The following is a 16,564-nucleotide window of genomic DNA, read 5'->3' on the forward strand; positions in this document are numbered from 1 at the left end:
TTCTCCAGAGAGGCCCCCCAAAACTGAGGGTCTGTCATTTACACACCCTGGCTAAAGTCAACTTCTAACTAGATGTGAAGCAAAGATGCCGCTTTTTAAAAGTTCCTGAACAATTACTAACCAAACATATTTGGGAAATCTACTTATCCTTTGGAGGGAATACCTACTCTCTACATTTCCTAGTGAACTGGACTGGCCACTGTCAAAGCCAAGATGCTAAGGTGATAGATGCTGGGTCTGACCCAGACTCAGCACAACATATATTTTTAAGTAGGAATAAGTGAAAGCCCCAGAAAGCAGCTCCAAGGTTTCTTTTCTTTAAAAAATTATATTATATACAGATAGACAGACAGATGTAAATATAAATATAAACATTAGAAAAAGAATATGTTTCATTTTTAACACACGAGTTATGCAATGCATTATGGGAATTTTTTCCCATAGGACTGCTACTTCTGAGACATCCTACACTCTGAAGTGGCTTTCCAGTGGGGTTCTCATATGAAGAAGAGAACCTATAGTGGGCTCATGTTCAACATGTCAAACCTCAGACACTTTTCTCAAAAAACAGAGACTAGGCAGGGTTCCCCTTCTTACACCTACAGCTGCTGAACACAGCCCATAAAATATCAAAATTTCCACTTGCACACAGTACATGATATGAATTTGAAGTTATCACACCAAATCCTTAACTGAACAGTAGCAGGGATGAATCCCAGGCGACACAGGCTATGTTACCTTCTCTCCCAAGGGACAGTAGCCTTTGAGGAAATCTTGGCAGACTTCAGCTTTTCTGGACACATAGACATGGCTGTAGGGGCAGGCACTGTTGTTACAGATTCCCTTCAGGAAATATGAGCACACTGGCATCTGCAAGTGAGGAAAGAAGAAAGAAAAGATTATACTTAGCCTCTGTAGGTTCAAAGGACCTGGCTTCAGCATTATCAGGGATGGCATAGCATAGCATATAATTTATTCTTGTATTCCGCATATACCAGACCACTAGCTCAATGTGGATCACAACTATAAGATTAATCAGGAATAGCCCAGTGAATATACATAAACAGAACAATAAATCACAAACAAGCAATAAACCTTTAACCTATAACATATTTCTGAAATAAAATTGTCTTTGAGAGCTTTCTAAATTGTTTATAGTCCGAGGTACATCTTAGTTCAAGCTGAAGAATCTTCCAATGTTTTGCAGCCTGAAAAGAAAAAGGAGGAAATCTACAGAGGTAGGAGCACTGAAGATGAATCCAGTAACTGTGATGTTGAGTAAATGACTTTAACTGACCACATGCCAAAGGGGAGAGTACGAGGCAGCTGTGCTATTAATCTACTGTGGTTAGTAAAGGAGGAGGGATGGTTAGAGCAGTAGAGCATATCCATCCGCTGTGGACATTTCTGGTTGCCTGCTCAGAAGGGAGGAATATATTTTACACATATAGGACTAGATTCTATGTATCACTCCTAAAAAATCGGCACCAAAATGAAATTCCTCTAAGCGTAATCCATGAAGTATGTCTTAATTTAGGAGCACTTTATAGAATAAGCCAAAATTTCTGCACGGTATATAGACTACACCGAGTGATAGTCCACGCAACTAAATTTAGTAGTGGGCACTTGCTGTAAATCCCAATGCCTAAATTAGGCGCGATCCGGATATATTCTGTAACAACGCACATAGACTCTAGAAATGACCACAACCTCCCATTCCATGCTCATGGCCATGTCCACTTTTCAACTTAGAATTTACGTGCAGCACGTTATAGAATACGCTTAGACAGTTCTGCGCATAAATTCTAATTAATGCCAATTAGTCTCAATTGCTTGTTAATTAGCAATTATTGGCACTGATTGGCTTGTTAACTAATTAAGTTGTGCATGCAAATACAGAATACAACTGTATTTGTGCACACAATGTAAGTCGTGCTATATAGAATCCGGGGGATAAAGCACCCACATGTATAATCTACTACTACTACTATTCAGCATTTCTAAAGCGCTACAAGGCGTACGCAGCGCTGCACAAACATAGAAGAAAGACAGTTCCTGCTCAAAGAGCTTACAATCTAATAGACAAAAATAAAGTAAGCAAATCAAATCAATTAATGTGTACAGGAAGGAGGAGAAAGGGTAGGTGGAGGCGAGTGGTTACAAGTGGTTACGAGTCAAAAGCAATGTTAAAGAGGTGGGCTTTCAGTCTAGACTTAAAGGTGGCCAAATTGCACAAATTGCATGCCTATGTAAAAATAAACGCATATAATGCACGCATTATATGCATAAAATATAGCAACCTTCCTCCCCTCTCTGCATCTCACCATCTCCTTCTTCCCCTTCCCCGCAGTCCTCCACGAATCATGCACCTCTCCCTCTCCCCCTTGACAGCAATCCTCCGCATGTCCTGCATTCTCCCTCTCACTGCAATCCTCCCCATGTCCTTCATCTCTCACTTTCCCTTTTACTCCTCCCCCCCCTCCAGTCCTCCTTTGTTGTTGTCTCCGATCCACCATGCTATCCAGATAGGCAGCCTTGGGTGGCATTGGGGTCTTTCCCCCTGGTGTGTTCTGCCTCTGCTGATGCTACCTCCTTTGTCTGCACCAGAGGAAAGGCCCCTGATGTCACCCTTGATTGCCTTTCTAGATCTCATGGTGGATTGGAGACAGCAACAAAGGGGGACTGCAGAGAGGGCGGGAAGAGGAGGAAGGGAGGGAGAAAGAGAGAGATATGTAAGAGATGGGGAGGGGAAGGAGAAAGATGAAGATACCAAATTTGGTAAAATTTCATCCATGTGGAGGGGCATTATCGAACAGGGCGCCCAGGTTTTCCTGGGGCCGTCCTTGCAGGATGGCTTGGTGAAGGGGCGGGAAAACCTGTATTATCAAAACAAGATGGGCGTCCATCTTTCGTTTCCATAATACAGTCGGGGACGCCCAAATCTCAACATTTAGGTCGACCTTAGAAATGGTCGACCTTAGAGATGGTTGTCCCCGGTTTTCGGCGATAATGGAAACCGAGGATGCCCATCTCAGAAACGACCAAATCCAAGCCATTTGGTCGTGGGAGGAGCCAGCATTCGTAGTGCACTGATCCCCCTCACATGCCAGGACACAAACCGGGCACCCTAGGGGGCACTGCAGTGGACTTCAGAAATTGCTCCCAGGTGCATAGCTCCCTGAATTGATTTGCACTCTTCTGACAACTGACAGGTCAGTTATGACCCATGAACTGCATAGCTAAAGGCTCAAACTTAAAATGCCTGAGTGCTGCATCTTTCTGTACTTTCTGTTGGAAGCGGTGAATTCGAGGTCATGCTGATCTACAGCAAGGAGCACTCTTTCCCTCCCTGACAGAGTTGGTGCCACAGACTCTGCATCACAAAGGACAATAAGAATGCATACACAATTTGAAAGCAAAGATGTGTTGAGGTAACTAGACAAAACAATGGTAAGACAAAATGACGGTTACAATCTCCTGTAAAAGAAACTTTGGACTTGTTATAAGATGCTGTGTTTCATAACATTCAGATAGTGTGTTCCATTCTATGTAAACAATGTAGTAAGACAGAAATTAGCTGAAGTTGCAAGCTGCATGATTTGGGAGGGAATTGATGCCCAATCCATTGTACAAAAAGGTATATAAGTCACTGTTGTATTGTATTTAGGAAGAGGCTGAGATGATCAACAGTGAGTAAATCTTTACAGCGGTGGTCTCTCTCTCCCTCTCATAACAAATTGCTATTTGTTATTGCCTGTTTGCATTGTTATCATCTGGATTGGTAAGGAATAAAGACTTTCTCCTTGGCAGGAACATAGCCTCTGTCTTCTCTGCTACCCCATATCTTGGGGGGCTGGTCCACTATATCTTGGGCTGGGTGTAAGGAGGGAGAAACCCTATTGTCCTACTTGTCCAAATGATATATATTTTTTTTCCTGTTCTTTTTTTTTTTTTTTTAAAGTATTTTTATTAAGTGAAAAATTCTCAAATTACATACAAGAACTGTCAACTTTGTTCACTTGCTACATGTAGCGTTACATATTCTTGATTGCTACTGAGTGCTCAACAAATTGGATCATCTAATCTAATACAATATACCACTACTGGTGCCCCCCCTCCCTTCCCTCCCCCCTCTTGGCTCAGCTGACCATCATTTATATATTGTTCATATGGTTGCCACATTTTCCGAAAGAAGTCCATTTTACTACCCCTTCTCAGTGCAGTTAGTTTTGACATCTGGTACAAGTATCCCACTTTGTGGATTACCATGCTCATGTCTGGCAGCTTTGGCTGTTTCCAGGCTCTTGCTATTGCTAACTTTGCTGCCACCATATATTGCGTCGCCAGCTTATGATGAATCATTTTGATCCCTGCGGGAAGAAAGTGCAGCAAGCAGTGCTCTATCTTACATGGATATACCCCTTGCAGTACCTTATTAATCTGGGTCATCACTGCTTTCCAAAATTTCTGCACCTTTGGGCATTCCCAAAATATGTGTATGAATGTGCCCCGTGCACCACATGCCCGCCAGCAATCAGCAGATACTCCCCCATATATACGTTGCAGTCTATCTGGTGTATAGTACCACCAATAGTATATCTTGAATCCATTCTCCCTCGTGGATTGCGCTAAAGATGGTTTAAATAGTAGTCTATAACATTTTGCCCAGCGTTGCTGTGTGTATGATGCTTGCAGAATGTCCTCCCACCTGTTTGTATAGAGTCTCTAAGGGTTCCCCCTCTGTATTAGGGCCTGGTAAATCCGCGTTACACTGCCCCTTCCCCCTCCTTTTCTCAGTGCGCCTTCAAGCTTTGTTTCTTCTAATTCATGCTCCTCCCTAGTGCATGCCATTATATAATGTCTGACGCTACAGTAAAAGACCTGATCTCTAGGGGGAAGCCCATATTCCTCCTTTAACCTGTCAAAACTAACCATTTCTCCCTTCTCCCACAGTTGACCCAGGGTATGTAACCCCGCCCTCAACCACTCCCAATATACTTTCTCTTTACCTCCCAATTTAAACCCCGGCGCCTTAGATATGGATGTCTGGAGGTAATATTTTCTCTCCGGGAACCACTGTTTCCTGATTTGATACCAAGTGGTCAGTATATGACTAATCCCCATTGGAAGTCTTCGTGCCACCTCCAAGAGCTCTCTACCAGGGAGCCATAGTGTGTCTCCTAGTGCTTGTGTCCTCATCCACGCCCTCTCCCAGTGTAACCATTTCTTACTCGCATATGGGTTCCAATCCGTTAGAATCCTTAATTGCACTGCCTTATAATATAGTAAGAAATTTGGGACTCCCATCCCCCCCCCCCCCCGGCCTTGTGGCCGGAACATGGTTGCCCTTCGCACCCTTGGGGGGCGTTTCCTCCAGATATATATGAACAATTTTCGGTGTAGCCGCTCAAAGAAGCTACGTGGGATTGGGATGGGTAGTGCCATAAATAAATATAACATTTTGGGGAGCAACATCATTTTTATAGCTTGGATTCTTCCCATCCAAGAAACATTTAGCCCTTCCCATCTATCTAGCTCTGCCAGCAGTTCCGCCACCTTCTTTGGGTAATTTGCCTGATACAGTTCTTCCATCCTTGGCGTCACCTGTACCCCCAGATATCTAATGGATTTCGTTGCCCACACAAAGGGAAGGTTTGCCTTCATCTGAGCTGATTCCTGTGGCAAGACCGTTAGGTTCAATATTTCAGATTTACTAGTATTGATCTTAAAGCCTGATAATGTTCCAAAGTGTTCCATTACCTCTGTTACCCTTCTAATTGAGGTTGCGGGTCTCGTCAGGGTGAGTAGCACATCATCAGCGAACAACATTAGTTTATGTTCTCTCAACCCTTTCGTCACTCCCCGGATGTTGGATTCTTTCCTAACTGCGCATGCCAAGGGCTCCATAAAAAGGGCAAACAACAAAGGCGAAACCGCACAGCCCTGTCTGGTTCCTCTATGCAGTTCTATAGGCTTGGTGTATGAACCATTAATTTTTAGTGTGGCTAGTGGGGCTTGATAGAGTAAACTAATCCATCTCAGGTAATTTCCCCCTATTCCCTCCTCTCGCAACACTGCGAATAAGAAATCCCATTCCACGTGATCAAACGCTTTCTCTGCGTCTATCGAGAGAAGCAGTGCTGGCTGCTCCTCCTCCCTCACCTGTTGTATAACATGGAGCAAACATCTGATATTATCAAAGGCCTGTCGCCCTGCAATAAATCCTGTTTGATCGCTATGTATGAGCTTGGGCAGTACGTTTTGCAGCCGCGTTGCTAATATTTTAGTGAATATTTTATAATCAACATTGAGCAGCGATATTGGCCTATAGGAGCCGCACTCCTGCGGATCTTTTGCCGGTTTCAAAATTAGGGTTATCTCTGCTAACCTCCACGAATGTGGAAGTTCCTGTTCCTGCTCTAATGCCTTAAAGAGTCTCCATAGTAGTGGTGCCAAGTAGGTCTTATACTGCTTATAGAATCGAGCCAGGAACCCATCCGGACCCGGTGCTTTTCCAAGGGGAAGTTCCTTGATAGCCCGCTCCACCTCCTCTAATGTGATAGGCTCTGATAGCATCTCCTGCTCTGCCTGTGTCAAGTGGGGTATTTCTATTCCCTTGATATATTCCTCTATCTCAGGCCCTGTAGCATTCTGTTCTGAGTCATATAGCTTAGAATAGTAGTTATAGAATAGCTCCTGAATTTGTTCACTCTGACTGACAGTTTGGCCTGCCTTATTTTTGAGGCTTCCTATATAGGTGCGACTCCTCTGCTGCTTGAGTTTATTAGCTAACAGTCTACTCGCTTTATCTCCAAACTCATAATGTTCTTGTCTCGTTTGCTCTAACTGACTTGCTATTTCAGCCAACTGTAAGTCGTTGAGTTTCAAGTTGCATCGGTGTAGTTGCTCATTCACCCTAGAATCAGAGGGATTTGCTTTATGAGACTTTTCTAGTTGTTTTATACTCTCCCTTACTGATTCCTCCTGTGCCCCCCCTTGTCTTTCCCAAGTGTACCCTCAGCGCTATTAACTGACCACGTAGTACCACTTTTAGCCCTTCCCATAAGCTTACCGGGTGTATTCCCCCTATGTCATTGAATTCTATATATTCCCTAATATACTTTTCAACTTCTTGCACATTTTATGGTTCCCGGAGGATAGCTTCGTCCATGCGCCAGTATTTCGTCCCAGTGTGGTGGCTATCTATCCCTATCTCCATTACCACTGGGGCATGATCAGACCACGTGCGCGGTTCAATATTAATCTTGCGCAGTGCCCCTGCTACTATCCCATCCCCCAGTATCATATCTATCCTAGAATATGAGTTGTGTGATGCTGAAAAGTAGGTGTAGTCTTTTTCTCGTGCATGTGTTGCTCGCCACAGATCCACCAGCCCCCACCAAGCCATGAATTTTTCTAGGGCAACCCTATCCTTCTTTGCGTACCCCACTCCTCCCGTTGAGATATCTAAGGCCGGATTCACCGTGAGGTTAAAGTTCCCCCAATCACCAATAGCCCTTGTACATGTTTCTGTAGAAATCCCTCTAGTTCCGCCAAGAAACTCCCCTGTCCCTCATTTGGGGCATATATAGTAAGAAAGGTGTATAGCTTATTATAGAGAGATGCTACCACTAGTAGGTAGCGGCCATTCTTATCCGCTACACTTTTCATTATTTTCCACGGATTAGCATCAGAGAAAGCCACTAATACACCTCTCTTTTTCTGCGAGTTGAGGCTCGCTGCATGAAACTGTAAAGGGTAACGCCTGTGGTTCACTAGCTTTTCATGTGCTTTTCTCAAATGAGTCTCTTGGATCATAATCACATCAGCGTTCAACCTTGTCATATCTTTAAACAGTTTTTTACGCTTTATAGGGGTATTTAAACCTTTAACATTTAACGTGACACATTTAAACATTTATATAACATCCAATTATTCCGCTTCCCCCTGGTCAGCCTCCACCAAGCTTGACTCCCTTTCCCCTGCACCCCAAACCCCCCTCCCCCCTCGTCCTATGTCAACAAACCCCATTACCATCATGAGGCATGTCTCTTGTAGAGGAAATGTCGTCTCCATCTCTCCCTCAGCCTGTGCTACTGAATCGTCTCTTATGCTTGCGAGTGTCCTACTGCATTCAGTTCTCTATTCTCCACGCATTTGTAAATCCAATCGAGTGTTAGTTCGTTCTCCTCATTTTCCATTACACTCCACCAGTTGCTTTCCCGATTGCTGTCGCCTCAGGCGGCCTCTCCCTTGTGAAACTCTCTGCCATTTCGGTTTGCTGAGTGGTGGCCTAGTTAGGCGTTCCTTCTCTTGGGGCATCTCATCCTCCCCCTGCTGACTCAAGTATTCTTGGGCTTCTGCTATCGAGGTCACTCGACGCTGCTTGCCTTCTTGCATGAATGTGAGGGCAAAGGGATACTGCCACTTATAGGGCACCCCCTCCTCTCTCAATTTTGCTGTTAATGGTCGCAGCTCGCTTCTTCTCTTCAAAGTTGCTGGAGATATGTCCTGATATATTTCAATGGGGTAGGTCTCCCATGTTATCGGGGCAGCCTCTCTCGCTTTCTTCATTACCGCTTCTTTTTGCTGGAATTCTGAGAAGCAGGCAACTATATCCCGCGGCTGGTTTGTTTTCCTCATCCCCAGCGCCCTGTGTGCTCTCTCAAGACATATAGATACTGGAGCACATGGCACCGCTGAGGTAGATAACAGTTGGGCCGCTATCCCCTGCGTGACCAGCACACAGTCATTGTATTCAGGGAGCTCTGGTACTCCTCTGATTCGAATATTTGCGCGATGACTCCTGTTCTCGAGGTCTTCTACTTTATCCAGGAGATATCTTTCTCTGCTTTCTGATTTTGCATTTGCTGCTCCAATACAGAAACAGACTCAGCACATTCCTCCATTCCTGCCTCCGTTTCTGCTACAAGTGCTCCCAGTTCAGCTATTTCTGCTCTGAGGTCCGTTCCCAGCTGTGCAAAATCCTGGCGCATATCTGTTATGCCAGTTTTAATCTCTTCTATCCAGCCACAGAGTTTGGCCCAGATTTCTGGAGTGGCCGCGTTCCCGCCATCAATTAGCTCCCGCTGGAGAGGGTCAGACGGCTTTTGGTTCACTGGTGTTGCATGGGCGCCATTTTCTTCCCCCTGCATCTCTGCAGCCCTCTGCTGCTGTTGGTACGAGAACGCCGAGAGATTTGGCTCTTTGTTCCGATTCGCGGACATCGCAAGGTAGGGCGTTAGCTATGCCCTCTGATTCCCGTTCCTGGTATCGAGTTTCGCTGCTATTTGCGGCTTATTATTGCTTTTTACAGGCTGGATCGCGGGAGCTCCGATTTTATTCAGCCATTCGCTGACGTGACGTCACTTCCTCTCTAAATGATATATTTCTCATGGTAAGTATAAGGATCAGAGAAAGAATTCCCACATATTACAGCCTTCTCTGAAACTAGGTGGTTATCAGAGGGGACCATATAACCACAGACTCCAGAAGAAATAGACAAGCCATTTGGTCGTGGGAGGAGCCAGGACTTGTAGTGCACTGATCCCCCTCACATGCCAGGACACCAACCGGGCACCCTAGTGGGCACTGCAGTGGACTTCACAAATTGCTCCCAGGTGCATAGCTCCCTTACCTTGTGTGTTGAGCCCTCCAAACCCCCACAAAATCCCAACTCCCCACAACTGTACACCACTACCATAGCCCTAAGGGGTGAAGGGGGGCACCTACATGTGGGTACAGTGGGTTTCGGGTGAGTTTTGAAGGGCTCACATTTACCACCAAAAGCGTAACAGATAGGGGGAGATGGGCTTGGGTTCACCTGCCTGAAGTGCACTGCACCCACTAAAACTGCTCCAGGGAACTGCATACTGCTGTCATGGAGTTGGGTATGACATTTGAGGCTGGCATACAGGCTGGCAAAAAAATTTTTTTAAGTTTTTTTTTAGGGTGGGAGGGGGTTGGTGACCACTGGGGGAGTAAGGGGAGTCATCCCCGATTCCCTCCGGTGGTCATCTGGTCAGTTTGGGCACCTTATGAGGCTTGGTCTCAGGAAAAAATGGACCAAGTAAAGTCAGCCAAGTGTTCGTCAGGGACACGCCCTTCTTTTTTTCCATTATCAGCCGAGGACGCCCATCTCTTAAGCACGCCCCAGTCCCACCTTCGCTATGCTGTCCACACGTCCCCGTAAACTTTGGTCATTCCCGCGATGGAAAGCAGTTGAAGGCACCCAAAATCGGCTTTCGATTATGCCAATTTGGGTGACCCTGAGAGAAGGACGCCCATCTCCCGGTTTGTGTCGGAAGATGGGTGCCCTTCTCTTTTGAAAATAAGCCTGATAGCGTACTCACAAACATGGAATGAAAATATGGTAATATAACATAAAGAACATAAGCGTTGCCATACTGGGACAGACTGAAGGTTCATCAAGCCCAGTATCCTGTTTCCAACAGTGGCCAATCCAGGTCGCAAGTACCTGGCAAGATCACAAAAGAGAAATAAGCAGTGGATTTTTCCAAATCTACCTTAATAACAGCTTATGGACTGAAATTATCCAAGCCTTTTTAAAAACCCTGCTAAGTTAACTGCTTTTACCATATTCTCTGTCAATGAATTCCAGAGTTTAATTACACGTTGAGTGAAGAAATATTTTCTATGTTTTGTGTGTAAAGTAATTTAATGTTGTTTATTATATGGTAGTAATGGTGGGTGGGGAGAGGGGGGACAGGGGGAAGAAGGGATTGGGGAAACTTCCTCTTTTTCTGCTCTGTAGTCAGCATGTCTAACACTGGTTCTGCTTGTGGTTTAGTTTTAGTTTTGTCTAATGCTGAGGAGCAGCTATATACTCAACAAGGCGAGTTTGGGAAATCCTGCAGTATGCTACACCACCTTGGGACGCTAAAGAGTAAAAAGTATACCAAACAGGGGTCACTTTAGAATCCCTGGGTAGCTGGCTGCCACCAGCCTCTATCTATGTGGATATTACCTCTTAGCCAGTTTGACTAACCCACATGAGCTCATCATATTCTGGCCAGACTGCTTATACTCCTATGACAGTCTACAAATAAACCTCCAGTTCATTGATTTAATTTACATACATAGAGCCTGAACACTAACCCCTGGATTCTTTATAAGGTTTGGCTAGTACTGCACCTTAAATTTTGCGCATGGCCAATTTACACATGCTACTCAAATGAGTAACAAGCCAATCAGTGATAAGTGGCTGATAACCAATTATCACTAATTGGCAATAACTGGAATTTACGCATGCTTCTTTTTAGGCATATTCTATAAAGAGGCGCATAAATTTTAACATGCCTAGCTGAATAGGGGGCATGGCCATGGGAGCATGTGGGTGTGTCAGGGACGTTACTCAAATTTACGCATCTTGCTATAGAATTTGGGGGAACATGCCTACAGTTAGGTGTGGGTATTTACACCAGGTTTTTATTGGCATAAATGCAGGTGTGTTTCCCCGGTCGGTCCTATGCACCTAAATTTAGGCATGTTATATAGATTAGAACTAGGTGCGTTAATCAGACATGTTTAGATTTCAGACGCCATTTACAGATTCTGGCCCCGTGTGGCTCTGGAGCCTATGAATGCTCTTTCAGCAGCATCCCCGATCGATTACGTCAGTGGCTGCCCACAGAATCCTGTTTCTAGAAACTGTTGCTTTTTGTAAGATGGCAGGTTGCAAGGCTGAATGAGCACAAGTTTGAAAACTGGGAGGAAAAAACAGCATCAGTAAGACTCCAAATCATGCAACAAGACTACAGGTTGCAAGAGCCAGAGAGACAATGTGCTGCACCCTGCTGCTGATATTCAAACTATCTGCTCAAAGAGTTTACCTTTAGCAGCTGGCCTCATTAAAAACCCATTACTAGCCTGCTACAACGTTTCAGCTTCATGTACTGCCATGTAGACAGCTACAGGGTGGATCGGACCAGTCAATCACAAGCCATGCTGCTGTCTCTTATGTGGATCTGTGCAGTTATGTGAAGAAATGTACAGTAGTAGAGCCCTGGGTTCCTTGAAGTGCTTTCGCCCTTTGCACAACAAAGACCTTAAGTTTGCTGCCTTAAAGGGTGGTCTGATTTAACAATCTTCACTGTAAGCACAAGGCTTTGAGGTCCACTTTCTTTTCATGTGACTGTAAGCTTATTGCCTTAATGTCTTTAATGCAGTTGTTTCAATTTTGAGGCTGAATTAGCTCCAATAAAAGGAGATAATAAAGCCCACACAATACGGCCTCCTCTTAGCTGTCAGGTCCTGCCATTATCATGAACAAGCTGCCTTTTTATTTCACTTAACCTTGTTTGCACCCCGCTACGTCCACACAAGTAACAATAACATTAATTCAAGGCCCTGATGCGCTGCGACTGTCCCGAACAACCCTGAATATGTAACGGCTTTGGAAGCTGCCAGCTAATGAACCTGAAACACGACAGGAATTTTCAAATTGCTCAGCACAGAGTTTTGAAGCTCTATTAAGGAGAAAAATGCTGATTCTTTCCAAGTTCCTCAAGGGGAAAAGCTGTTGTACCAGCAGCATGTGTGTGCCGAGCCCAGCCTGCCTTTAACCTTCACTCGCCGAGCCCATTCATTCACATTTACAATTTTCCCTAACTCATCACTTACACTGAAGCCTGCCTTGTTTTCAGTACAATGTTCGAACATTAAAATTAATGTGCAGCAATTTGGAAATGAGCTTCTTCACAAATTAGTTATGTATATGTACTTCTCATACTCGATGTACTATTAAGGTAGCCACCAAAAGATTTCAAGCAATTGCCTTCCTCAAAAAAAAAAAAATGCAGGTTACAATTCTCTCTTTGTCCTTTTTGGGAAATGCAATCCTGCCTCCAAGCCTGGGATTTCATCTTTGCCATCTATGATCATTAGACTTGGATAGCTATCTTCTTTTACTCTATTTTGAAGGTGTGCATCAGAACCAATTATATACTTTTCATTCTTGTATGAAAATCTCAAACATGGTGCTTGGAAGGTTTTAGAGGGTTGAGGTCAGAGGGAGTGACAACATGAAGGAGAAAGGCCAGGGAGGAAGCGCTTCAGCAGAGAGGCGGAAACAGCAAAGGAGACACACTGCCACAGAATAATGCACTGCGACTTGCCAGCTGTAACAGAGGAGAAGCAAGGGGTCATGTAACGAGGGCTAAAGGGAGTATAGCCTTGTGCATAACATGAGGAAGAGCAGTGGATACAGACTCAGGACCAACTTTTTCTGCACCCGAGGAAGGTACTCAGAATTACACTCCCTTTCCTCACTGGCTTAAGATATTCAGAATTACACCCCCATCCCCTCCCCATACCTTAGTAATTAAAGCCTAGAGCAGTAGTACTGGTTCTCCTAAGAAACTCCAGGATGGATAGTCTGTCAGTGAAAGTGGAGACAACGAAGGCAGTAGGCCCATGGGAGTCTCTAGACCTCTAGTGTACCTAGGGTGGGGTGGTCCACCCTGGGTGCTGGCAGCAAGAGGGTGTGTGGAGCAGGCACACGCTGTCGGCTCTGCTGGTCCTGTGCCCCGGAACAGGAAGTTGATGTCTGAGGGGGCAAGGGACCAGCAGAGTCGACAGCGTACGCCTGCTCCGCGCACCCCCTTGCTTGGAGTGTCAGGAATGGGGGAGGGGGTGCTCCACCCTGGGTGCCCATATAAGGTAGATACACCATTGCTCTAGACGGAAGTTTTCAGTGTAGCAATAGAGGGAAGGGGCATGCCAAAATGTCAGTTCCACACATTATGCCCATCATCACATAGCCACCTCTCATCCACCTTTAAGTGAGCTATTACAGGCACTACAAGAAAAAGTTCCAGGACCTTCTATATATATAAAGAAATTACCAGCCAGTATCAGTCATCCACTAAACTGACTATTATAAATGACAGCATCAATTAACTTCTTCTGTGCAGCAGCGAAGTTAGGAATTCTATACAGGACTGGACAGAATCTCAGTATAAACCCTGCACCTCCAGTTCTCTAACACACATTCCACATTCTCCAATAATGGAGCTAGGGTGTTTCCCCTTACAATTCACCAAACTAAAAAAATAATGCAGGAACAGTAATGCAGTTTCCTTGCACTATGAGACAGTTTGCTAAACACCACAAAACCCTGCACAAAATATTCAGAACCTATGTGGCAAACACATTGCAATTCTGGTTGCCACATCTCAAAAAATATCTACAGAATTAGAAAAAGTACAGAGAGGGACAAACAAAATGATAAAGGGGGATAAAATGACTCTCCTGTGAGGAAAGACTAAAGACATTAGGGGGTCTTCAGTTTAACGAGATGTCTGACAGAAACCATGATAGGTGTCTCTAAAATCCTGAGTGAAGCAGAATGGGTAAACGTGAATTGGTTGTTTGCTCTTTCAAAAAGTACAAAAACTAGGGGACATGCCATGAAGCTATTAAGCAGCAGATTTAAAACAAACAGGAGAAAATATATTTTACTCAATGAACAATTAAGCTCCGGAACTCATTGTTGGAGGCTGTGGTAAAAGCAGTCAGCATAGATGGGTTTAAAAAAAAGGGTTGGACAAACTTCTGGAAGAAAAGTTCATAAACCGTTATTAAGGTAGACCTGGGGAAAGCCACTGTGTATCCCTGAGATTAAGTTGCATGGAATCTTGACACTTTTTGGGACTCTGCCAGGTACATGTAACCTTGACTGGCCACTGTTGGAAACAGGATACTGGGCTTGATTGTCTTTTGGTCTTACACAGTATGGCAGTTCTTATATTTTTATGTATGGTCAGTGCTTTTTTTGTGCTGGTACGCGCCGGTACGGTATACCGGCACCTTTTTTCTGAGGGCCGGCTCACCTGCCCGCCTTCAGCTCCCCGACTTTCCGTTCGTGTTCCCTGCGTTGAAATCTTCTAATTACCTGAAGTTGCGGTGAACCGGCATTGAAAGCAGCAGGCATGCAGCCTCGCCTCCTCGTCGCTTCCCTTCCCTCTCAGCGTCCCGCCTTCCTTTGATGTAATTTCCTTTCCGCGAGGGCGGGACGCGCTTTCGATTATGCCGATTTGGGCGACCCTGTGAGAAGGACGCCCATCTTCCGATTTGTGTCGAAAGATGGGCGTCCTTCTCTTTTGAAAATAAGCCTGATGGTATCATTCAGGCCTCTGCCTACTAAAGAGGCAGCTATGCCATGCTGAATGTTGATAGCATAAACATAGAAATCCAACTCTATTAACAACTCATAAGAATATAGTGAATACAAATAAATGAGCTATTATAGCAGTCAAGAAAAGTCACTATACATCACAAATTGAGTGAAAACCAATTTCATCACTTCTATTTAGAAGTATTAGAAGCCTCTCAAAGTTACCATCTCAGTCTGTTCAAAATCCACAATATCATCTATCTGCTGACAAATCTATACTGGCCTTTATGGAGGGAGAATCTCTCCTGTGAGCTTCTTCCTCACTGACCTTATCATCTACCATTATCACCACCTACCGGACACTCACCTTACTGGCCAGCCCAGAATATTTCTTAAAGTTCCTCCATATCTCAATTCAGCAGAGATATTTCCCGTATTTCTCAGTATTAAATTCTTCCATGTTATTGAGCATTAACAAAAGATACAAAATGATGAAGCCAAACCTACAACAGTCCCACAAGACCTATTAAACAATATAGTGATCTCCTAGTATTATACCTTCACATCATAGTCTCTAATAGCTTGGAATACAGCACAGTGCCTGATATTTGGAATTAACATGTTTTTGTCCACTGCTAGAGAACAGAAAGGAAGATCTGTCCTCTGCATCTATTATCCTATTTCAAACCTGTCATTTGTCTTCAAAGTCACTGAAAAAATAGTAGCCTCTCAAGTCCTTGACTATCTTGACAAAACTAATGTTCTGCACTCTAAATAGACTGGATACTGTACATATCAAGCCCTTAAACTACTCTTATTGGCCTTATCGACTTTGTTCAGACTTGCCTAGGTAACAGTAAGAACACTCCCCTTATCTCCCTGAATTTCTCATCTTCTTTTCATCTTCTAGATCATACTTTAATATGATATAGACTTCAAGAGCTTGGCCTTCAAGGAACAATTTTAGACTGGGTAAATCATTCCTGGGAAACAGATCTTTCAAAGTTTACTTCAAAACTCCTCTACTCGTGTACTGCCCTGTGATGTTCCTCAAAGCTCTACATTAGCCCTCACAGATTTTAATATTTTCTTGCCTCTCCCCCCCCCCACCCCCAACTTTAGAATTGTCAACATTTATCTAGCCACAACTTGCAAGATATTTTGAACCTTATCAACAAATTGAACATTACTGCTGACTGGCTTTTTCACAAAAAAAAACAAGCAAATGAAATCCAGGAAAATTAGAGGCTCTGTTTTTTTCTACCAGAAAGTCACACCTTTACTTATAGAACCTTACAAATACTTGGTACAACTTTCTAAGATCATACAGTTGAGCAGGAGATATCTTTGATTAAGAGCTAAATCTCCAGACACAAATCTCTTGCACTATAAAGAGATGCTGCATTAAGCTGAAATAGATTTGTTCAA

At 44.1% G+C, this 16,564-nt stretch overlaps 1 protein-coding gene across 1 annotated transcript in view; it reads right to left on the reverse strand.

Annotated features, from left to right (window-relative positions):
• ZC3H3 (zinc finger CCCH-type containing 3) overlaps positions 1 to 16,564 on the reverse strand; it is a 605,196-nt gene that overhangs the window by 138,417 nt on the left and 450,215 nt on the right. Inside the window, exon 9 of the mRNA XM_030219843.1 lies at positions 739 to 870. Within this exon, the coding sequence (XP_030075703.1) occupies positions 739 to 870 (132 nt within the window). The remainder of the gene's footprint in view (positions 1 to 738; positions 871 to 16,564) is intronic.

Source organism: Microcaecilia unicolor, chromosome 1 (genome assembly GCF_901765095.1).
Source record: "Microcaecilia unicolor chromosome 1, aMicUni1.1, whole genome shotgun sequence".
Lineage (NCBI taxonomy): Eukaryota > Metazoa > Chordata > Amphibia > Gymnophiona > Siphonopidae > Microcaecilia > Microcaecilia unicolor.